Here is a 24,779-nt window from a genome sequence, read left to right as displayed (position 1 = left end):
GTCTGTTTGGCTTTAAAGGTGATGTACTTCCTCGGTCAAAGTTTGTGTTCCGAAAGCTTTGGTCGTCGCGCAAAGAAAGGCTGGTGAAGCGGTTTTTTTATTGTGACACCTGTGGCAGTGTGCTTGTGTCAGTGCCCGGAATGTCATCAATGAGGTGCCCGGACTGCGAGGTTAGCACGGAAATTTGTGTTCTAAAAGCTAGGGGACATTTTTTCAGCATTTTAGATATGATAGAACAGATGAAATGTTTGCTTGCAAAATCAAAGGCTGCATTGTTTGAAAGACTTGTGAACTTAAAAGCAGTCATTCAGCAAGGAGGAGCCGCACTGTTGCAGGACATCACAAGTGGATCTATGGCCGAGGAGTTGAGGAAGAGCGGCAAAATTGGCTGGATGGATCTTACCATCACTATCAACACAGATGGAAGCCCCATATTCAAGTCATCGTCATCATCTGTGTGGCCAATCCAGTTTTTGATTAACGAGCTGCCACCTTGCGACAGGCTAAAGAACTGCTTGATAGGTGGGCTGTGGTTCGGCCAGCACCCGTACATGAGAACCTTCTTAACCAAATTTGTTGAAGAGATCAATCAGTTTGGCAAGATCACTTGGAAGGCAGGTCATACATTGCTGTCATCAGGACTTCATGTACTGTGCTGCTGCGTGGATGCGCCAGCCCGAGCATCTGTGATCAACGTGGTCCAGTTTAATGGTCTCTTCGGCTGCCCTTGGTGCTACAATTGTGCCGAATTTCACGAAGGTATGGTTGATCAAATTTTTCATTGCATTTGGCTGAACACTTGTGCATGTATGTTAACTTAGTGGATATGCTTAATAAATTCATATCTTAATTTTGAACAGCTTGTAATATGCCCTGAAATGCATTTAGGGTGTTCTGTCTGAGCTAGCTATGACCAAAAAATGGATAAGCTGAAGCGGTGTTCACATACTGCTAAGGAAAAACGTTGCATTTGCAGCGGTCAGTTTGTATCAAAGTTGTCAGTGCACTTTATGAAAGCTCTGGCTGCTGCAAAATTTGCCATTAGAAACATGTGATATAGATGATGTGCCAACTTATCCGTGACAGCAGATATGAGGTGCAAAGTATTGAAGGCGGGCCAAAAATTCCCCATCTAGACACATCATGCGAATGTCACGTGAGAGACTTATACCCAGCAAGGGTACTGTCATGAGCAAAAGTAAGGGCTTTCATTCTGCATTCCAAACCAAGCTGCACTGTATACATCTGGGTGCTACCTGACGAAGTGCTCCTAGTGTCAAGATTGGCACACTGCGACGTTTTCAACAATATGAGCGTTTCGTCAGGCAGCGCCAGCATGCAGCGTGGCATATGGTTCCCACCATGGTAGTTGGAGCGATTACCTTTGCTCATAATAGTTTAGTGCATAAAACATATGCAGGCATTGCTTAATTCCTGTAGATTCTGCTTTCTGCAGGCAAATAATCGAGCATGCACACTATTTCTCTCCTTTCAACAGGGGCCCAAAGGTACGTGAGTGTTACAGTCGGTGAGGAGCGGACCCCAGGGGAGATGTCGAAAGACATGGAGTTTGCGGAGAAGATCAAAGATGCTGTGAATGGGCTTAAAGGGCAGTCACCACTGAATCACCTGAAACACTTTAACATTGTGTTTGGCCACACAGTGAAGTATATGCATTGTGTGCTCATTGGGGTCACGAAATGATTGACTGACCAGTGGTTTGATTCAGCAAACTATCAGCAACCGTTCTACATTGGTAAGTAGCGGAGAAAGTAAAAAGGCTACACTTCTACACATTATAGCACTAAGTAACCTTAAAAAATTTTCTAATACTCTGTACTACATTGCTGAAGGGTACATTAACCTAAATTAAGCATAGGAAAAAAGAGAAAACAAAGGTTGTTGCTGGCTGGTACTCCTTAACCCTTTCCGGTCATACCTCGGGCATCACCCGACAGTGGAAAAGTGAGCGTATGGTTGGTATAGTCCGGCATGGCTCGGCACATGGCTTTAAATAAATGTTTATAACCAAGTCATGATGTGGCACTCCCTTTCATTGCGAGCAGCTGGAAAGACCAAAAGAATGCTGACCATTGCAGGAGTCAGTGGGGAAGCTATACCTGATCAGAAAGGGTTAATTAACTGTTGCCGTTTAGTTCAGCTGCTGACATGATGGAGCTTAGCTTTGATGTTCAAGTTGCAATGCTCATTCAGCTGGCTCCTCAAGCAAGGTGTGGTCCTATGTCTTGCTATCAAAATTAGACATGAAAAATAACTAACTTACGAAAAAGCACTAAGGGACTTATGAGCATGAGGAGGTTCATAAACTAAGAACGAAAACCACGCAAAGGACGATACACAGGGAAGAAGTAGACAGGATGAGCGCGGACTTGCAACTGTTTATTGAAACACATCTTCCTTCCATCACCAACCCTACGCATGCGCAACAAGCAAACTATCTTATCGAGTTCAAGAACTTCAGCTCCTTCTTGTACAGATAGACCGAAGCCTCGCTTACACACTTCTCGGGCCCATATCTATCAATCTGCCAGGCTTCGATGACCTCACGCGTTTTCTGGTCTTTGGCCCTTCCGATTATCTTTGTACGCTCAAAGAGTGGCGTGCATTTATTGTCACAAGAAAGACAGTGTTTCGGCAAATGCATGCCGCTATTAGAGCCCAACGAATTTTTGTGTTCTTGTAGGCGCTTATTAATGCAGCGTCCCGTTTGTCCCACGTAAACTGAGCCGCAACTAAGCGGGATTTCATACACTACTCCCATTCGACAGGACACAAACTTGATTTTGTGGTTTACACCACAGCCTGCTTTTGTTCTCGTTTCATTGTTAGTTAGCGCGCACAAACGGGACAGCTTACAAGGCGCCGAAAAGAAGATTTCCACACCGAATTTTCCTGCCACCCTCTTTAGGCCATGCGAGGTCTTATGTATATAGGGCAGTACTTCAAATTTCCGCCTCTCACGAATGCCAGATTCTCGAGCACTAGAAATTGGGATGACGGTTCTCAACAGAGACCCGGCAGCGGCCTGCAGAAGCGACGAGGGAAACCCAGCACAACTTAGGCGTGCGACTTGAGCGGAAAAGCTGAGTGAAACCTTGTGAAAACAGGACTTCAGTAATGATGACCTCAAGCAGGATGAAGCAATTCCTCTCTTAATAAGCTTAGAGTGACAGGAGTCATAGGGTAAAAGGGCCTTTTTTGTTCTAGGCATGTACATCCAACACAAGTGGTCCGGTTCACTGAAAAACAATCTCAAGTCCAAGAACTGTAAGCAGGAATTCTCAGGCAATTCCACGGTAAAATTCAAACTGGGAGCCTTAGATTTAAAAGACGTTAAAACTTCATTAGTGACCTCTTGTGGGTTGTCATTGGGATTCATTTTTAAGAGTATTAAAAAGTCGTCTACGTATCGGAAAACTCGCGCGATGCGGTCGTCAGTTAGCGCCCGTGAGAGTGAACAGTCAACTTCCGCTAAATATATTTCAGTGAGAACAGGTGCAACACTCGACCCTATACAAATGCCTCGTTTTTGCACATAGAATTTATCCTGAAAACTCACTAGCGTTGAGGAGAGGTACACATTCAACAGTTCCATGAAACCTTCTATCGAAATGCCGCAGGCATTTTGGAACCCCACAACCCCCAAACGCTCTATACAGTTGCTGACCGCCATGGGCAGTTCGTTGTGAGGAACCGAATAAAACAGCTCTTCAATGTCAACCGAGAAGCCATAATTAACACCTGGCATGCTCTCTTTGAAAATTTTCACAATGCCGTCCGAGCTGGTGGTCTTGTAGGGGTCTTCAGGCGACAGACTCTTCAGGTGTCTTTGAAGGTATCGGCTAACAACTGCCTGCCAGGTTCCTCTCTCCGTTACGATTGCTCTAAAGGGGCATTCTAACTTATGACTCTTTGCACTAAAAAACACAGTGAGCCCATGTACCTTGTTACTCATCACTTCATTCTTCATCCGCTCAAGCTTCAAATCATCTAAAAGCGCAACCGCTTTGGCCTTCGCCTTCGTCGGCTTCACATCCGCAACTCGGAAGTTCTTGTTGATCGCTGTTAGTGCCTTCTCCCCGAATAGTTTCCGCGGTAGGACCACGAAGCCGCCTTCTTTGTCGGACAAAAGAACCCGTAGCCCAGAATCACAAATTGAGCCAGCCACTCTTCTCAGCAGGGAAGTGCAGTCCTTTTTCTGATAGGTGTTGCTCACTGAATCAACTCCTTCCGAAAGGCAGCACCCTTTCTCTTCCCCTTCTAGCTTGTCAGCGATCCTGTGAACCGAAGCCAAAAGCTCAGGCTTGCTGAGCGGTACTTCCAGGCTGAACTTAGGTCCCTTCCTGAGGACCCTTTCAGTGTCAGATGAAACAGTCGCCCCTCCAAGGTAGATAACAGGCACCTCACCTGTCTGCTTCATTGGCGCCTTAGGTAGGCTTTGTCGTCGCTTGTTCCAAAGGAACTCAGTGGTAGTCTCAGCCAGGTTCTGGTAGTCCTTGAATGTCCTCATGCCGGCAGAGTCTGTCCCCTTCCAAGTGAAGCACACCAACCGCAGCCAGTCCCGTAGTAGTCGAACGTTTCTCCAACATTCGCTCCTTAAAATCTTAGCCATTCTTTTCCAGTGGCCTTCGGAGCAGCCCAGGAAGCCGAACAGTCCCACAACGCTGGGCGGACAGACGTGTTTCCTTAGGCAAAAGCCCAACACTCTTGCCTCGATCGTGGTAGCAGCGATAAAACTCGTGCACATCGTGCATTGATTCTCGAAGGAAAGATGACATAAAACAGAGCCCCATGTAGAAGAAATGAATTGAAGGAGTGTACGATGGGGGGCTAGTTGGTAATCCATGAACTAAGAACGAAAACCACGCAAAGGACGATACACAGGGAAGAAGTAGACAGGATGAGCGCGGACTTGCAACTGTTTATTGAAACACATCTTCCTTCCATCACCAACCCTACGCATGCGCAACAAGCAAACTATCTTATCGAGTTCAAGAACTTCAGCTCCTTCTTGTACAGATAGACCGAAGCCTCGCTTACACACTTCTCGGGCCCATATCTATCAATCTGCCAGGCTTCGATGACCTCACGCGTTTTCTGGTCTTTGGCCCTTCCGATTATCTTTGTACGCTCAAAGAGTGGCGTGCATTTATTGTCACAAGAAAGACAGTGTTTCGGCAAATGCATGCCGCTATTAGAGCCCAACGAATTTTTGTGTTCTTGTAGGCGCTTATTAATGCAGCGTCCCGTTTGTCCCACAAACATAAGTTTCACAAACATAAGAAAGAACAGTCTGGCATGCTTGAGTGCTCAGAATGTTGGGTAAGCTGCATTTGTGCAGCTCGAAAAAAGGAACCTGGGTATGATTTGCATGACAGCCACGCAGTGCCTCTGAACGCCAGTAGGGGTTCATGTTATTTGAACTGGTTGTAAGCAATCACCAACAGCTTGCAGAATGCAACTTTGGCAAAAATTTCAATTTCTTAGCATCTTGTTCATATCACTTGAAGTTTAATGCTGCACCTTCTAATTTAAACATTTCAGGCTGCATGCAAAAACAGCAGTGCAATTAATTTCTCTATCTGATATTGCATTCCATAAACATCAAAATTGGCTTTTGAGGAAAGGAAATGGCGCAGAAACTATGGGAGTGAAAGAAAGGAAGAAAGAGGGCTCCTAGTGTAGGGCTGGGAAATAATTTCGACCACCTGGGGATCTTTAACGTGCACTGATGTCGCACAACACACGGGCGCGTTTTTGCATTTCACCTCCATCGATGCGAAACGTGGCCGCCGTGGTTGGATTCGAACATGGGAACTCCGGCTCAGTAGCCGAGCACCCTAACCACTGAGACACCACGGCGGGTCTCCATAAACTTATGGCAGTGGATCCAGAAAGTATTCATTTATAGGGCTTGAATTATGAGTCAAAACAAAGTGGTGTCATAATTTTCACCTTGGAATTGTGAGCTATGCGACATAACATCTTGGTATGTTGTGCCATGCTGGAACGTAACCTAATCCAACACCTTTCACGTTGGTTCACTTATGTTCTAATTCTGCGTCACAGCAGCCAGTGCCATCTTCTCAGCCAGTTTGTGTGAATTTGTCTGCAGCATGTGAAGACAAAGGCAGAGATTTTTTGTTCTGTTACCCTTCTCAATGTTTTCTATGCAACGTAAGTGCCGGACGTCATTTCAGTGCCCTTTTTTTTACATGATGTCCTGCTGCTATGTTGAGATTTAATGCTTAAAAGGGCCCACAAAATTTGTGCATGCAGCTTCAGCTGCTACGGTTAGAAAGCTGCTTTTTAGACTAGAACAGTAAACAGTGATAAGCCATTGCCCTTGTTTCGTGCACACCAGCGCCAAGTGCACAACCTTTTTATTTGTGCAGGGCGCCCCGTAACCATGGCCAAAGTGTACAGAGGGCTGCTGGCAATAAAGCCACCTCATTCATTCACCCGTCTGCCACGTTCGCTCAAGGACAAGTGCCACTGGAAAGCCAGCGAATGGCGGTATTGGTTGCTTTTTTATGCCCTGCCCTGCTGCTTGGGCATACTACCTCAGCGCTACCTGAACCACTTTGCATTGCTGGTTGAAGCCATATTCACCCTACTGCTGGAAGAGCTGACATTGCAGCAAATAAATCATGCAGGTGAGGCCCAGCTGTATAATGCAGTATTAGAAGCTAGGCACCAAAAGTACTTATTGGTAGTTCAGGGAAAAAATGTGGCATCTCAAAGCAAGGAGAGCTTTGTGCTTATGGTCTGCAGGTGTTTGTCATGAACAGTTTATTGTGGTTTTGAAGTATTTGTGCTGCTTCTGATTCTTTTATTCTTTGCTCTATAGATTGTGTCATTCTTGAATACTTCACTAAAGTGGTGCCAGTGCAGGATGTACTAATGTAGTCTGATATAGCTTAAGGACGAACCTGCAAATGAGACTTGATTCAAATTCATGGTGACTTGACTGGAAAGGACTCTGCGGTCACTGCATGAAGCACATGGCAATGTCACCTAGGAATATGCCAGAGAAAACTCCCTACATATCATTGCAGTTATCATCTGACAACGACTGATGGTGGTGATATCTACATTTAATTTTGTGATGTTTTCTAGTTCATAAGATTTCCCATTGCATTTTTATTAGGCTGATTTAATCTATGCAGGCCTACTTCATTTGTCACTCAGTGTCCCTTTAAACGTTGAGTGTTTGCATGTTGTTGCCCACTTGAGGGGTACTGAAAGCTTAATTAAATAGTCTGCTGAAAAAAAGTGCATTTTTGTTAGCCATTGAGAGCTACAGCCTCTAGTCTTGTGTGTGCTGTGCTTGGTGGTGGTCTTTCTCTAAGAGTTGATGTGGCAGCACTCTGCAGCTGCTCAGTTTTTTTTAGCAGCATTCAGGATTGTCTATCTTAGGGTGCCTCAATGACTAGCGCTGCTTTCAGCGTGCAGTCAGTGCAGTCTATTGACCACGATGCTCTACATTTCAATTACTTTTGACAATCAAGATTAGTAGTTTCCAGCTGCAGTTGCATATTCTCTAAAGAATGCCATTTAGACCGCTTGTTGTTCACCATAAGAGGTTCCCCTCTCTCTCTGTGTGTTCTCCTCTCTGTTCATTGTTCTATGGCCATCCATCATTCGTTCACATTCTGCGGACACATTCTGTACACACATTCTGTTCACGCCAAGCATGAGCCAAGTAATGCTATGCTTAAAAGGACGTTTAGAAGCTCATGGTTTCATGAGCGCCGCATAGCAGTGGGCTCAATCCTTTTTTTCCAAAGTTATCTCATGTTTGTTTTTATTATTAAATACTGTGTTTCTGTTTCAAGCCTGACTCGGCCGTATGAGCTTGCATTTCCTGTAGTATGTTCCCACAGTGTTCAACATCCCTTCTCTGGTTATCAGCTTATTCTAGAAAGTACTTATCAGTTGTCGTCTTGTGGTTCACGTAATTACTTTCTTTATCTGATATTACTAATGGAATGCACCTAAATTACACGTTACATTTTTGGTATCACTAGATATGTTTACAGTGAGATGTTGGTACTATCTTGGTGCAGGCCGCCTACTAGAGGACTTCGTGTCACGGATGCCAGCACTGTATGGAGCGCGGCTGATGACATTCAACGTCCACCAGCTTCTCCACCTGGCGAAGGCTGCTAAGAACTTCGGGCCACTGTGGGCACATTCGGCATTTGTTTTTGAAACCGGGAATGGTAGGGTGCTTAGAGCAATAACATCAGCAAATGGGGCACCTGACCAGGTCATTGAAAGAATGATTATGCTGCAGCAAGTGGATTTAGCTATGGCACTTTGCAGTGTTCAGGAGCAAGCCAGAAATTTCATATGCACAATGCTGGGGCACCCACTCACTCTGAATGCCACACGTGTGGGTAACTCTTATATGTTTGGAGCTTGTGACCCATTTCCCGTGCTTTCAACAGAAGAAAGAAACAGCCTTATGTTGAGCTTTGGATACGTTCCTTCTCTTGAGGAGCATTTTCGGTTTAGTTTCCGCTCCACTGTGCTGCACAGCACAAGGTATGAGAGGGCAAAGAAGAGCAACAGTACAGCTATTTGCACAACGGAGAATGATTTCTTTTTTATAAACCGCATTTTTCAGGTTACCGAAAATAAAACCAGAGAATGCATTTTGTTGTGCACTAGGGTTGTTTTCATGGAAAGCCAGCACAAGCTACCTCCGCACATCATGGAATGCTTTCGATCTCTTTCAGGTGTTATTACTGTATTGAAACTGAAAGACATCCATGCGCCATGTGTGTTGTTTGAATTTGCGGAAGAAGAGGAACTGTACATTTGCAAGCTGCCAAACTTCATTGAGCGTGATTAAAGGCACAGTAAAGAAGAATCTGAACTCGTCTTTTTACCACGGGAACTCTATCTACACATTCCGGGCATTGTTAAAAACTTCGAATTATTGTCCTGTGCAGCCGATCGCCCTAATTAAATCGGATTAAACGTCCTGGCTCCCACCTTCTTTTTTTCTTAACTCAACACGGCAGGTAGGAGGAGTCAACCAAAGAATCGGGCAGTCCCATGGCGGCTTGCCGCTCTGCCATTGGCGGAGTGACACGTAAATCAGAGTCCACATGCATTTTTATTTCTATGGGCATAACCTGTGCCTGTATTGTCTGTGACTGAAGCTGTTTATTCACAGAAACTTAAAAATAAGCGAAAGTGAAGCCGCCACTGGGCTGGCTAAAGGCACTCCACACGTTGGTTGACTCCGCTTACCTACTGCGTTGAGTTCAAGCAAAAGGCGGGAGCCGGGATGTTTAATCCGGTATAATTAGGGCAATCAGCCACACAGGACAATAATTCGAAGTTTCCAAGAACGCCCGGATTGTGTAGATTGAGTTCCGACAGTAAAAATAGAAGTTCAGATTCCTCTTTAGTGCACCTTTAACAACAGCGCACGGTGAAAATTTAAAGTAAACTGCACAGCATGGTCGAACGTTCCAAAGCAATACCTGGGCTATGAGAGGTGCTGTACAGTGTAATCCACTTATAATGATACCAGATATAACGATATATCGCTTATAACGATCAAATTCTTTACATTTCTCAATTCTCCCATTGCCACTATATGAAAATAAACCGTATATAACGATAGAACTATTGGTGAAATAGCAGATACAATGATAGGATTCTAGCCACCCAGATGGTATTTACAGTCATACTTTGTCTGAAAGCTTGATAAAAACAAAATCCTTTGAAGTGAACGAGGTAAAAACTCTCCGAACGGACCGGCATGGCGAAATGCGTGGGGGAGCGTTGCCTACGGCCTTGAGAACCAAGCACTATCGTTGACACAATAGCTGGAGGGAGGAGCTTGCTTGGCCGCTGCCGCGCAACATTGACTAAAAAATTAGTTTCCGCCCAATGTGGTTGAGAATTTACTTTTTTCAAGTGCTCCCTTTTCTTGCACGTTCCCCGTTTTGCGCTGTCTGCATCACAGTCCTTGGCAGTGCACGAAGATGCTCTATGATGATTATGCCGATAACATTGCTGCCTGTTTATCTTTTGACGGGAGCTCCGGAGGGGGTGGGGTGGCTCGCTCGGCTAACTTGGCAGAGTGCCAAGACGCTGTGCGCCCTTACATTTATGGGGTAATGCCTACATGCATGGGGGAATACATGGATGTGTTTTTTTTGCCAGTCCAGATATAACGTTAATCGGTTATAACCATCAAATTTTCTGGTTTTCTAAATGTCGTTATAAGTGGATTGCATTGAAGTAAAGGGCACCAGAATTATTCAGACAGCATAGTTTTCTTTAACACATGCTGACAACGCACAGCACACCGCTTTTTGCACTCCACCTTCATTGGAATACAGCTGCTGCTATCAGATGACCAGGGGATCAGTAGCTGAATGCCACACTGAACCACTGTGGTAGATTGACTATTACAGTGGAGAGGACTCGCCAAAAGATAAAGATTTTATTATTTAGGAATGACTAAACATATTCGAGATGCTTCTATCACTAGGGAATTTTCTAAGTGAACTGCGCAGCAAGTAAACTGCTTATGTGGGTGTGCTATTATGAAGGCACGGCATTAATTTCGCAGCTCTGGTGTCCTGAAATATATGCAAAGTTGCTCATTTTCCTGCCGCTGGGACTGAACTTTCAGCCTCATGCTGAGTAGCAGAATATCACTCCCACCGAGGCTGTGCAACGTGTAATTCAAAATGTACCCTAGTGCACAGCTGGGGAGGGGACACTCTTGGTTTCATTTTGATCTCAATCTGTGCCAGTTTGAGAGAGGAGGAAGTAGAGCACGGCTATCTTTCTCACTTCATCCCAGGAGAGAGTACAAAGTGTGAGAAATTGCAGGGGGGGGGGGGGGGGGGTGCACTATGCACACATATTAGAGTCGGTGTTGAAATGTGTAATGTTAAGTTTTCAAATGACTTATTTGAAATGTTACACAGGTCCACATTTCCACTACAAGAGCTCTGGAAGCCTTGCAAGTGTGCCTCAATTTGAGAGTTCATTGCTGTAGAAAACCTGAAGGACCTGTGGTGCATTACGCAACTTATTGTATGCGACGCTGTGGACAAGGCAGGGGGCGTTCTTAACGTCCCTATTACAAAAGAGCTGAGGACTGCTGTATCATCTGCCCGGCAGCAGTATGCTGCATATCTGGAAGCAGTAAAAAAGAAGCAATGTGATGATGTCAGGGAATCAAAGAGGCGCTGCATCGACGAAGAGATCGACGCATTAAAAAAAAGACACTCCAGGCAACAATAGCTGACATCCAGGCTTCAGTGGATACGTATGCTGAAAAGGCAGAATTAAGCAGCTAACGATCTGAAGTACGTGGCCAGATCAAATAGTCTGAGGAAGGCTGCACGAAGCAAGACTGAGGAACTGTGTAGCATCAACCAGAAGATTCAGGAAAAGCGGCAGGTGCTCTCCTGAAGTTGCTATTTGCAGTTTTGCAGAATGGATTGCTGTTCGACATATTGGTGCAATGCACTGCAGGGTGTTTCTCAAGGACGGAACATATATTATGTAGGTTTAGTGCAATACAAGCTGTTCCTAGAAATGTTTTTTTCCTCGACTTTGTTCAGTAAAATTGGTACCTGGTATTGCAAACTGCCGCATGTAGCATTGTGTTGAGTCCTTCAAAATACTCCATCTAGGCCTTGAAATTCCTTCAATATCCTTGAATGTGCCCATTTTGAGTCTGTACGAACCTTGTGAACTGTTTTGCATTTTTCAAGAGCAGTTTTACTGCATTGATATTGTGACCTGAATTTAACCTTTCCTTGGGTAAATGATTTTAGGTCACATGCCAATATTTGTTTCATGCTTCATTTAATGGTCAGTACATTGCAACGTTCTTGTTTGGTGATGACAGTGGGCGTTCAAAGAAAAAAATTGTCTGTGAGCTAAGGGGCAAGCCCATACATACGCTTTGAAGAACTGAACTCATACCAGCAAGTGCGCTGTGCAGTCATTTATGATCAGAATTCCTTGAGCTCTCAGCTGTGCTAAATTTAGATGCAGCAACTTTCGAGACAACTAGTTTGTATCCTACTGCATCAAGAAAGGCTGTAGGCAGTGGCAGAAATGTTGCTATAAGGCTTGCTGCTCAGAGAATGACACGCGAAATAGTCATCACTTCCAAGCCATTTCTATCCCACGTGTTGCAGAAGAAGGTGATGCACAATTTACCGAAGACTAGAAATGGCGTACATCTGTGCTGCAGTCCTGTATTGTAGTTCTGTTTTCAATACCTGGTTACTTTTCATAGCAGCTTTATTGAATCAAATTTTCCTCACTTTTTGTGTTATCCAGTAAATAATTTGTTGCAGAAGTGTGATATATATGTATTTAAAAAATACATGTGATTACCTTTTCTTCCCTTATTCTTATTATCAAGTATCTAAAATGTTACCTCAATTTCACTCAGTAACAAGAAATGACCTATGCGTTCTGCCGGATCAGAGAACAATGACTGTTTTGTAAATATATGTATGTATATATATATATATATATATATGCATGTAACATACATGTACCATAACATGTATGTGATGATGATGATATGTATCTATTGTAAATATATGTATTTAGTTTCTTTGGCGCGCATTTCCTTGAGAACTGCATGGTCGGCTCGGCTACTTATGATTTTCAGCAGTTTTATTTGCAGCTCCTAAACCGCATTGTAAACATGAGAAATATTGGTTTTGAAGTGCATATATCAGTTGTATTCAATAAACCGATCATTATGTGTATGAGTATACATTGCAAGTATATGCTTCATTTGTGTTAATTGTGGTTTATGGGGTCTTTAATGGGCCATATATGAGGGACGCCATAGAGAAGGCCTCCGGAAATTTCGACCACCTGGGATTCTTTAACATGCACTGACATATAGCACAGTGCACGAGCCTCTAGCATTTTGCCTCCATCGAAATGCAACCGCCGCAGCTGGGATCAAACCCGCGTCTTTCGGGTCAGCAGCAAAGCGCCTTAACCACTGCACCACCGCGGCGGCTATAAAATTAAATTGATTATATCTGGTACTAATATACTGCCATTGGAGGCTGTGGTCATTGTGCATACCTGGTCGTATGCCTTTTGCAGGAATTGCAAGCTTCAATTGTGTTCTCAACCCACTTCCACACTGTCCGTTAGTTTCCATACATAATTAACGGACTCCGCGTCGAGTAGATTTTATGGATTCCTGTGGTCCGCAAAGTCTCTCCATAACACCCATCCATAAAACTCCATCACCCGTAAAGTCATTGTCCACATGTGTCCGCAACCACCCCACGCACTCCACAAAATCCATAACTTTCCACAAACAGTTTTGTGGAAAATATGTGGACTCCATAAGTCCATACAGCATCCATACAAATTTTTGTGGAAAATATGTGGAATGCATAAGTTTTCCATAAGGCTTCTTACGGAAATTTTCGGCAGGGTATACGTCACACTTGCTCTATTACAGGACGTCCTACGTCCACCGCTATGGACGAGGGTGGCGCTGGTGAACTCTCGCAAGGTTCGTTTACATGTAAAACATAAATACCCACGAAAACAGCAGATTGGACAGCCGTAGCCGTAGCTCAGTTGGTAAAAGCACCGGACGCGATATTCGGAGGTCGTGGGTTCGGATCCCACCGGCGGCATGGTTGTTTTTTCTGCTCGTTTATACGTAATTTTCTTTAAACCAATTGATTGGCATTAGAAATCAAAAAATAGAAAACATTCCCCTATGCACCTTGGTTTCGGTGGCTGTTGGCTTCCTTAATATGTTTGTCAAACGAGCCGCTCATTTCATTTGCCTTGTCTGGCAATAGCTTAACGGGGGTCTCGGTTCTAGCTGTCTTGATGCCATAGGTAGCATCAGAGGGCTCTCGCACAGTTTCCGACCTCGCCGTTAGATGACGTTCTACGTCACACTTGCGGTATTACAGGACCTGCTACGTCCACCGCTATGGACGAGGGTGGCGCTGGTGAACACTCCCAAGGTTCGCTTACACGCAAAACATAAATACCCACGAAAGCAGCAGATTGGACAGCCGTAGCCAGTTGGTAAGAGCACTGGACGCGATATTCGGAGGTCGTGGGTTCGAATCCCACCAGCGGCATAGTTGTTTTTCTGCTGGTTTATAAGTACTTTTCTTTAAACCAACTGACTCGCATTAGAAATTTAAAAAAATAGAAAACATTCCCCTATGCACCTTGGTTTCGGTGACTGTTGGCTTCCTTAATATGTTTGTCAAACGAGACCCTCATGTCATTTGTTTTGTCCGCTAATAGCTTAACGGGGGTCTCGGTTCTAGCTGTCTTGATGCCATAGGTAGCATAAGAGGGCTCTCGCACAGTTTCCGCCCTTGCCGTTAGATGACGTTCTACGTCACACTTGCGGTATTACAGGACGTGCTACGTCCACCGCTATGGACGAGGGTGGCGCTGGTGAACACTCTCAAGGTTCGCTTACACGCAAAACATAAATACCCACGAAAGCAGCAGATTGGACAGCCGTAGCTCAGTTGGTAAGAGCACCGGACGCGATATTCGGAGGTCGTGGGTTCAGATCCCACCGGCGGCATGGTTGTTTTTTCTGCTGGTTTATAAGTAATTTCCTTTAATCCAATTGATTGGCATAAGAAATAAAAAGAATAGAAAACATTCCCCTATGCACCTTGGTTTCGGTGACTGCATTCTTAATATGTTTTCAAACGAGCCCCTCATTTCATTTGCCTTCTCTGCTAATAGCTTAAAGGGGGTCTCGGTTCTGGCAGTCTTGATGCCATGGGTTGCATAAGAGGGCTCTCACACAGTTTGCGCCCTCGCCGTTAGATGAAGTTCTACGTCACACTTGCGGTATTACAGGACGTGCTACGTCCACCGCTATGGACGAGGGTGGCGCTGGTGAACACTCCGAAGGTTCGCTTACACGCAAAACATAAATGCTCACGAAAGCAGCAGATTGGACAGCCGTAGCCAGTTGGTAAGAGCACTGGACGCGATATTCGGAGGTCGTGGGTTCGAATCCCCCCGGCGGCATAGTTGTTTTTTATGCTGGTTTATAAGTAATTTTCTTTAAACCAACTGACTCGCATTAGAAATTAAAAAAAATAGAAAACATTCCCCTATGCACCTTGGTTTCGGTGACTGTTGGCTTAATATGTTTGTCAAACGAGCCCCTCATGTCATTTGCCTTGTCTGCTAATAGCTTAACGGGGGTCTCGGTTCTGGCTGTCTTGATGCCATAGATAGCATAAGAGGGCTCTTCCACATAACTGCAGCGTAAAAAATTACGAGCACAAAAAAGGGGAGAAACACCTACGACACTGACAAAGCTGCACTCACAACTGATTTTATTTCGCCAGGAATGGGAAATATAAAGGTTCCGCCGCGGATGCGCGCGCAGCAAGTACACGTACCTCGATCACAAAAACAAACAAATAAAAAAAACCCAAAAACCAAATCCAAAAAATTAAAAACAAAACTATCACACCGTGAAACCCATCTTATCGCCTGGCAGAGAAAAGGTCACATTCCGCTTTATACAGATGAACAGATGTATCGCTTACGCAAAAAACGCCCTTTTTCTTTATATGGTAAGCTTCCAGTAGTTCACGTGCAGTTTGATCTTTGCTTCTGCCTAGAATCCTTGCACCTTCAAAATGCCGCGAACAATCCTGACAAGACCTGCAATGTTTAACTAAATTAACATCTTCATCTCTCTCTAAATTTCTTTCATGCTCCCTCAATCGATCGTTGACACATCTGCCAGACTGGCCGACATAGGCTTTTCCGCATGACAGCGGAATTTCATAGACCACTCCTACCTGGCACTCTACATGGGGCTTAGTATGCTTTTTCCCGCAGCCAGTTTTTGTTGCCACCTTATCGGAGATGCGAGGGCATAGTTGGCCGAGCTTTTTCGGAGCTGAAAAAACCAGCGGCACCCCAAACCTGTTCGCTACTTTCTTCAAGTTATGCGAGACTGTGTGCAGGTAGGGGGCTACTTTCGGACGCACAGTGCGCTCAACTTCCCTTGTCTTCGAGGACGTCGCCTTCTTCTTCACCTTTTTCAGGAGGGTTTCCGCAACAGCCGTCATGATCGACTGAGGGTAGCCCGAGTCCAATACTCTTGCCAATTGGCCGTCAAAGCTGGTCTGCATTTATTATGAAAAACCCTGGCGCTATCAAACGACGACACAGAGGGGACACAGCGCTACTCGCAACTACAAGAAATTTTATTCAGGCAGCAAGCACAAGAAGAAATGTTCTCCCATTTTTTCCAAAACGTGTGTTCTTTTTCGTCACCGAGATCGTGTAACGCGGGAGATTGTTGAAGCCTATCATATCGCGGAAACGGGGCATACATGTGTCAGTGACCCTTCAGTTGGATTGTCTGAAGGAGAGATAAGTTATTTGAAAGAGCGATTGAAATCCGTGTGTTAATCTCTTCCTGTACTTCGGTCGGCAAGTGGCGTGCGATTACTTTGGGTTGTTTTGGTTTTTGTTGTATATATAGAAGCCTCTGAATAAAATTTCTTGTAGTTGCGAGTAGCGCTGTGTCCCCTCTGTGTCGTCGTTTGATAGCGCCAGGTTTTTTTATAATGAACGTGTACCAACTAGCTCAACTTTCTGCCCTGTTGCAACTAATTTCTAGTACAGTGAGCCCTTTCCTGTCTTCTAATTATGACCTATCTAACCCAGCAGTAATTGCGTCGCTAATCGCCGTGTGCGTGTGCAAGGCTCGCAGCCTCTCCTGGTTCGCAAGGTACGGCCGATGCCCTGCGGACGTTGCTGGGATGTGTGGGTTCATGGCACCTTCAAGGGGCCACACCAGAAGATTCACCAAGATGCTACGTTCTGAGTGGTGGCGCCAGGCAAGATTTTTTAAAGACCATCTGAGACTGGTGTGCGGCCTCCAGGGAGATGGTCGCATGTTCCGAGAGTGGTCGACGACAACCGACAGGATGACAGAGTACCTGTGGTATTTGGCAAGACCCAGGCTTCCTGAGCATGGACGAAAAAAGTCCACGAAAGAAGGCAATATCATCGTTTTAGGGGACAAGCCTGTTCCAGCGGAACACAGGAAGGTGTTACAGTTGGGACCGAAGTTTGGTTTTGAACACGTTCTTCATCCCGCGGAGAAGCTTGCTTTCTCAAAGTCCGTGTATGGGCGCGTCTCTAGCGACTTTCATCATCATCATCATCATCATCATCATTTATTGTCCCTTAAAGGCCCCTGTCGGGGTATTACATAAGGGGGGAGCGTATACAAGGTTGATGTGGAAAAACAAAGGTCACAAAAATGTAACAATGCAATATAGGAACATAAAGAGAAGCAAGGAACGCGAATAGTTACAACGGTGCATGTAAAAAATGCCTTTAGGCCACAAGCACCACACACGTCCGCGAGAGGTTTGGGCAAAAAAAAAACATGTCAACAACATGTCAACCCAGGTGATCTAACAACATCGCCTTAAACCTTGTCGCATCGTGCACATTTGTTAGTGAGTCGGGCAGAAGGTTCCATTCTTCAATTGCGGTCGGAAAGAAGGACTTGTTGAAAGCATTGGTGGAGCCATGAAGTCGTTGGACGCTATTTGAATTAAAAAGGCGGCGCGATGTACGAAAGGCAGGAGATATGAGGGAACCACGGAGATAGGGGAAATTGAAGTATAACTTATGGAACAAGCAAAGGCGCGCAACTTTTCGTCTGAGAGCTAAGGAAGTGAGGTCAAGTGATGATTTAATTGAACTTACGCTGGAATGAAAGTCGTATGTTGACGATATGAAGCGTGCTGCACGGTTCTGGACGGCTTCGAGCATGTTAATTAGGTAGGACTGATGAGGACTCCAGATCGCGGATGCATACTCCAGCCTACTGCGGACAAAAGTTTCATATGCCAGTTTACGTATGTTAGCGGGGGAAGAGGGAAGTGATCTTCTAATAAAACCAAGTGTACGTGAAGCGTCGGCCGTGATTTTTGTAATATGATCAACCCAAGTTAATTTGCTATTGATTGTGATGCCAAGGTAACGATAAGATTCAACTTGCAATAGGTCCTCAGAAAATAAAGAGTAAGGATAAGTTAAATTGGAGCGTTTCCGAGAAATTTGCATAAAACTGCACTTCCTAATGTTCAGTTCCATCATCCACAAAGAGCACCAATTTTCGATGAGCTTCAGATCGTTTTGGAGGGCAGCTTGATCGTCTTTAGTATTTATACGGCGGTAGATAAGGCAGTCATCTGCGAAAAGACGGATGGTGGATGAGATGTTGTGTGGGAGGTCGTTAATAAATATTAAGAAGAGAAGCGGACCCAACACAGACCCCTGTGGTACTCCGGAGGAGACGGAAGTAGAATTTGAAGGAAGTCCGCCTATTACGGTGAACTGAGAGCGAGCTGTGAGAAAATTGTGAATCCAGTCTAAAACAAGTGGGTGAAGGTGAAGACCTGAAAGTTTGAACATAAGACGTTGATGTGGGACACGGTCGAATGCTTTGGAAAAATCAAGATAGATGACATCGGTTTGGAACAAAGAATCAAGGTTTAAGTGAAGGTCCATGGTAAACTCAAATAACTGTGATTCACATGAATAGCCGTGACGAAAGCCATGCTGATTTTTGAAGAAAAAGGAGTTGGAATTGAGGTGGGATGCAATATGCGAGTATATAATATGCTCAAGAAATTTACATGGTATGCAAGTTAATGAAATAGGACGATAATTCGACGGGTCACTCCGGCTGCCAGCCTTGAACACAGGAATGACTTTGTTAATTTTCCAGTCACTAGGTATGGAACTGTTCGCAAGAGATTGATCAAAGATTATTTTTAGAAAATGAGAAGATACATTTTTTGTAGCTTTTAATATTTTGGCAGTGAGGTTGTCAGGCCCGGCAGCACTGGATAACTTTAGTTTGTCTATCAGAGCACAAATGCCAGCAGTAGTGATGTTGATAGGTGCCATCGCAGAAAAGTTTAAAAAATCTGTGTGATGTATTCCAGGCAGGTTCATGTGTGAAGACTGATGTAAAATAAGAGTTCATGACGTCAGATCGAAGTTCTGGAGGCACCTGTGAACCATCAGGATACAAAAGGGTAATGCAATGAGTGTTGCCTGATTTGGGTGATAACATCCGCCAGAATTTCTTTGGGTTTGTTAGTAGAATGCCATACAGATCATTGTGGAAAAACTTTCTTTTTGTACACCTTAGGAGACGCGTGTAATCCTGCAGGCACGAGAAATATTTTGTCCATTTATAAGCCAGTGCAGTTCTGTTAGCTTCACGAAAAAGACGCTTTTTCTTTTGAGAAAGCCTCCTTAAGGAGTTAGAGAACTAGGGCTTGTTGGAGTCACCGCGAATGCATATCAGCGGAACATAGGTTTCGACCAGATTTGAAAGTTTGTTTTTGAAAGTTAGCCAGTTTTCTTCGACAGACCTATTAGATGCAGACTGCTTGAAATGAAGGAAAAAGTTCTCAAGCTCCGAGTTGATACAGGCGAAGTCTCCCCTTTTATAATCGCGAATGAACTTAACAGAGCGCTGCCGTTGGGGAAACGGGAGTGATAGGTTGAAAATAACGGTGTTGTGGTCACTGAAACCGTCAGTGCTCGATATGTATTGGATGAGTTCGGGGCTAGATGCAAAGACTAAGTCAAGGGTGTTACTGCCACGTGTAGGGAAGTTTACTGCTTGGGTGAGGTTAAATGTCATGACAACGTCAAGGAAATCTTTCGCTTGACGAGAAGATGTGCTCAAGTTTCCCCAATCGATGTCAGGGAAATTAAAGTCACCGCAGAGGATGTAATTGGCTTTAGGAAAACGGGTATTAAGAACGAGCAGAACCGAGTAAAAATCGGCAATAAAGGAACTGTCACTGTCAGGAGGGCGATAACATGCAATAACTATGCATGTGCTTGTGGAAAGGGTAATTCTGATACAAAGAATTTCCTGGCAGGGATGAGTCATGAGAAGAGAAGAATTAAGACTGGTTTTAATAAAGACTAAAACACCCCCACCCCTGCGCGAGGCCCTATCACGTCTGTAGATGAAAAACGGTTTATTGTTGTCAAGCAGTTCCTCGTCTGAGATATTATCGGAGAGCCACGATTCTGTAAATATGGCAATATCGGTGCCGTGATCGTCAAGAAAGGCTTCCACTGACTCTCTCTTCGGAAGATAGCTACGAATGTTTGCTAAAACAAAAGCCATAGTTTCACAAACATGTGAAGGTGACGGAGGCAAAAGTGGCTGATGGTGGGAGGGGAGCCTTGAAACAGACAGTGACCGCTATGACCGATGCTCTACCACGGAATCAGTATCCGCATCGTAGACGAACTGCTTATCGCCCATGGTTAACCTGTCATATCTTACTTTGTATTTTAAACCACTTTCCTTGCCGAACGCACGAAGTTTCTTTTGAGCTGTACGCACTCGCACTGAAAAATCTTCACGGATTGAAAAGTCAGTTTCTTTGAGCTTAGGGCCAGCAGAAAGGATTTTGCATTTATCTTTAAAATGCGAGAATTTGACCGTTATTGGCCGTTGTTTCCCTTGCTCGAAGCGGCCTAAGCGATGCGCTCTTTCAATGTTGGCGGAATCGATTGATGTGCTTAACTTATCTATGCAGAAAGAAATCACGACCGTTTCAGATTGCTCCCATGTTTCATCCGCCGTATCAGGTAGTCCGAAGAACAGCAGATTATTTCGGCGAAGTCGGTTTTCCGAGTCGTCACATTTTTCTTTGAGGATTCGAATTTCAGATGAAAGGTTGTGAATAGCCTGGTTTGAATTAGGCGTTGGACTGACATCGTTGCACTGACTTGTTGCGACAATTTTTTCGAGTGCATCGACGCGCGATGAGAGGCTACTGACCAAGCTTTGGAAATTCGACTGGGAAGCACGAATCACTGCAAGTTCAGACAGAACGGATTTTTGTGCAAGTTCTAAGCGTGACAAACTTTCAGCAATAGAATCAAGAGACGGAGGAGGACCAGGATTTAACTCGATGTCCCCTGACAGGATAAGAAGCAAGGAGACAAAGTGAGCATGTACGGCGAGGGAAAGTAAGCATCGACACAAAAACGCTTGGCAACGCTTGACTGTCTGAGGGGCACGACACCGCAAATAAGCATGGATCGCTAGAGCGAGTACAAGATGCGCATGGCAAATAACCAACCTGCAGCAAGAAGAAGGGCATTCTCGTGACCATGCTCGTAGCGGTGCGGTGCCCCAAGTGGTCCGTGAAGGGTGGGTGGCTTTGTAGGAGTGCACCCGCGCAGATAGTGGCCTGGGGTTGCCAGGCGAAGATCCGGTCAAGAGCTGGAAAAGGCGATGACGGTCGAACAATGCTTTCATGCTGATTCCAGCCGGGCTCTTCGCAAATTCCCGCATCAGTGGTGACGTTGCAGCCAAGGCAGGATAACATCGGCAAGAGTTGCGACAGCAGGAAGGCCTGCAGCAAGAAGAAGGGCATTCTCGTGACCATGCTCGTAGCGGTGCGGTGCCCCAAGTGGTCCGTGAAGGGTGGGTGGCTTTGTAGGAGTGCACCCGCGCAGATAGTGGCCTGGGGTTGCCAGGCGAAGATCCGGTCAAGAGCTGGAAAAGGCGATGACGGTCGAACGATGCTTTCATGCTGATTCCAGCCCGGCTCTTCGCAAATTCCCGCATCAGTGGTGACGTTGCAGCCAAGGCAGGATAACATCGGCAAGAGTTGCGACAGCAGGAAGGCCTGCAGCAAGAAGAAGGGCATTCTCGTGACCATGCTCGTAGCGGTGCGGTGCCCCAAGTGGTCCGTGAAGAGTGGGTGGCTTTGTAGGAGTGCACCCGCGCAGATAGTGGCCTGGGGTTGCCAGGCGAAGATCCGGTCAAGAGCTGGAAAAGGCGATGACGGTCGAACGATGCTTTCATGCTGATTCCAGCCGGGCTTTTCGCAAATTCCCGCATCAGTGGTGACGTTGCAGCCAAGGCAGGATAAAATCGGCAAGAGTTGCGACAGCAGGAAGGCCTGCAGCAAGAAGAAGGGCATTCTCGTGACCATGCTCGTAGCGGTGCGGTGCCCCGGTGTCCAAGATGCGCGGACGAATGCCTATCTGTGCTCCAGAGGACTGAAGAGAAGCAAAAGAAGCACGGGAGTACAGACCAGCTGGTTGAGTATATGCTGGAACATGGCCTGCGGCTGCTGGTAGCGGACAAGGATGGAGTGTTCGTCGTCATGCCAACCGGCACGTTCAAGGAAAAGGCAAGTGCAGCGGTACACAAGAATTTTAAAGAAGTACAGTTCAGAGCGAACGCAGTAAAGAAGCAGGCAGTGACACTTCTTCAGAGCCACAACCTTCTACGCCTAGCGTCTTCAGTGAAGGCAGCCTCGGCAACCCATCTGGAAGCCTTCTTCAGCGTAAAGACGCACAAGGAATGTATGCCCTTCCGTTGCATTGTTTCGGAGAAGAAATCGTGGCAGGATACCGTCGCAAAGTATTTACAGACAAATTTGGGATCTCTGAAGGTAGATGACCCATACAGTATCAAGAACTCAGAAGCCGTGGTCAAGTACCTGATGGATGACAACCCGGGACAGTGCCATTTCTTCAGCATCGATGTAGAAGACCTCTATTATTCGATGCCGCACAATAAGTTGATGAGGGCCGTCCATTCATGCATTACTGGTGACAATGATGAAAAGGTGTTTATTGAAAGGTGTGGTGTGTCCATTGAGACCTTCCTAGAAATTCTGTCATTTTATTTGAAGTCTACGGTAATTGGGTTTGGTGACCGTTTTTTCGTGCAGCGCGCAGGGGTGTGCATTGGGTCTAGGGTAGCTCCCGCTCTTAGTAGTATGTTCTTAGGCAGTGTTAACAAGAAGGTATTTCTGAATTCAGCTGGCCTGTTTCGGAAGGCTTTTCGTTACGTTGACGACTACTTAATCATTCTGGACAACTGTGACAGCTCCGTACGCAGGATAATAGACATAGTAAAATTGCTTAAGGATACCGGTATGGGCCTCAAGTTCACGCACGAGGTTCTAAATGAAGGAGAGTTGCAGTTCCTAGACCTTCGATTGATTAAAAACCCGGACCATGTTTGCTGGAGTTACCGTCCGCGTTCCGCGAAAGGCCTGTTAAATTATGCGTCAGCACACTCGAAGCTCATCAAGGATGGGATCACGGTCTCGTGTTTAAAGTCGGCTGCATCAATGTCTTGTCACCATCGCATCAAGGAAAGCATCGAGTATCAGGTGGAAAGACTGAGTGATAGTGGTTATCCAGGTCACGTGATCGGCAGAACCAGCGAGAAAGTTATTCGCTGGGTGAAAGGCCAGGGAAAGAACGACACAAAAGAAGAGCACAGCAAACCCGTTGTAGTACCGTACGTTCATCGCCTTTCACACGGGATTAAGAAAGTTGCCAGCAGGTATGGAATCCCTGTCATGTTTTCGGCTCCCAAAAAACTTTCAACGTTATGCCCTGCGATTGCAGCTAGGGTGGAGCAGAGTGCAAAGAAAAGAAAAGGAGGATGTGCTGTCAAACATTTATCACCATACGTCGCTTGCAAAGTGGGCACAGTGTACAAATTCCCTTTGTCGTGTGGAAAGGTGTATATAGGCCAGAGTGGTCGATGTTTGAATGTGCGGCTGATGGAGCATGCTGGAGCTTTGGAAAGAGGTGACACTTCAAATAGTATGGTTATCCATTGTCGTGACTGCAGCAAGCACAAGAAGAAATGTTCTCCCATTTTTTCCAAAACGTGTGTTCTTTTTCGTCACCGAGATCGTGTAACGCGGGAGATTGTTGAAGCCTATCATATCGCGGAAACGGGGCATACATGTGTCAGTGACCCTTCAGTTGGATTGTCTGAAGGAGAGATAAGTTATTTGAAAGAGCGATTGAAATCCGTGTGTTAATCTCTTCCTGTACTTCGGTCGGCAAGTGGCGTGCGATTACTTTGGGTTGTTTTGGTTTTTGTTGTATATATAGAAGCCTCTGAATAAAATTTCTTGTAGTTGCGAGTAGCGCTGTGTCCCCTCTGTGTCGTCGTTTGATAGCGCCAGGTTTTTTCATAATGAACGTGTACCAAGTAGCTCAACCTTCTTCCCTGTTGCGCCGTCTGCATTTCATGTTCGCACGATTTATCTAGTGCAGATTCTAGGCATAAGTTCACAATGCTTCTTTTAATTATTTTAGAGTGTGCAGAATCATATGGCAAAAGGCGTTTCTGCACACGTGGAGAGTACCGCCAACACACGTGATCCCCCCCCCCCCCCCCGAACTTTAAACGAATATCCAAAAACTGTAGAAAATTATCGTTTGGCACTTCGCAAGTGAAGGTCAATCCTTTTCCATGGTGTTTAAAAGCGTCTAAAATCTTATCAACAATAGCGCAGTAGTGTAAAGGGCTCTGCTTGTCCAATAAGATCAAAAAATCGTCAACATATCGGTACACCTTTGCGACCTCGTCCGGTTTAAAAACAGTTGCTAACAACTGGTCAATACTAGCTAAAAAAATATCACTTAACATGGGTACTACGCAGGACCCAATGCATATTCCTTTGGTTTGTAAGTAGTGCTGGTTGTTAAAAGCGATAAAAGTTCCTTGAAGGTAAAATTCGAAATGTGTTAGAAAATTGTCAACAGACATACCAGCTGAATTTTGGAAGGGGATGACGCCACTCTTGTCAATGCACTGTTTCAGTGAAGCGAACAAATCCTGGTGGGGTATCGAATAAAACAAATCTTCA

At 45.2% G+C, this 24,779-nt stretch overlaps 1 protein-coding gene across 5 annotated transcripts in view; it reads left to right on the top strand.

The window, feature by feature from the left end:
• The window catches only part of LOC144116351 (uncharacterized), a 107,759-nt gene that overhangs the window by 24,652 nt on the left and 58,328 nt on the right, over nt 1-24,779 (top strand). Inside the window, exons 1-3 of one of the 5 annotated variants that reach the window (XM_077651098.1) lie at nt 618-3,288; nt 6,417-6,677; nt 8,091-9,374. The exons of 1 other annotated variant lie outside the window; for it this stretch is intronic. In XM_077651098.1, coding sequence (XP_077507224.1) covers nt 3,231-3,288; nt 6,417-6,677; nt 8,091-8,881 — 1,110 coding nt within the window. In that variant the 5' untranslated portion in view covers nt 618-3,230 and the 3' untranslated portion in view covers nt 8,882-9,374. Of the gene's footprint in view, nt 1-617; nt 6,678-8,090; nt 9,375-24,779 lie in introns of those variants that run through there. 3 more of the 5 variants (XM_077651099.1, XM_077651107.1, XM_077651106.1) reach the window with 3 other exon arrangements.

This window comes from Amblyomma americanum, chromosome 1 (genome assembly GCF_052857255.1).
Source record: "Amblyomma americanum isolate KBUSLIRL-KWMA chromosome 1, ASM5285725v1, whole genome shotgun sequence".
Lineage (NCBI taxonomy): Eukaryota > Metazoa > Arthropoda > Arachnida > Ixodida > Ixodidae > Amblyomma > Amblyomma americanum.
This window is presented reverse-complemented; position numbering and strand designations above follow the sequence as displayed.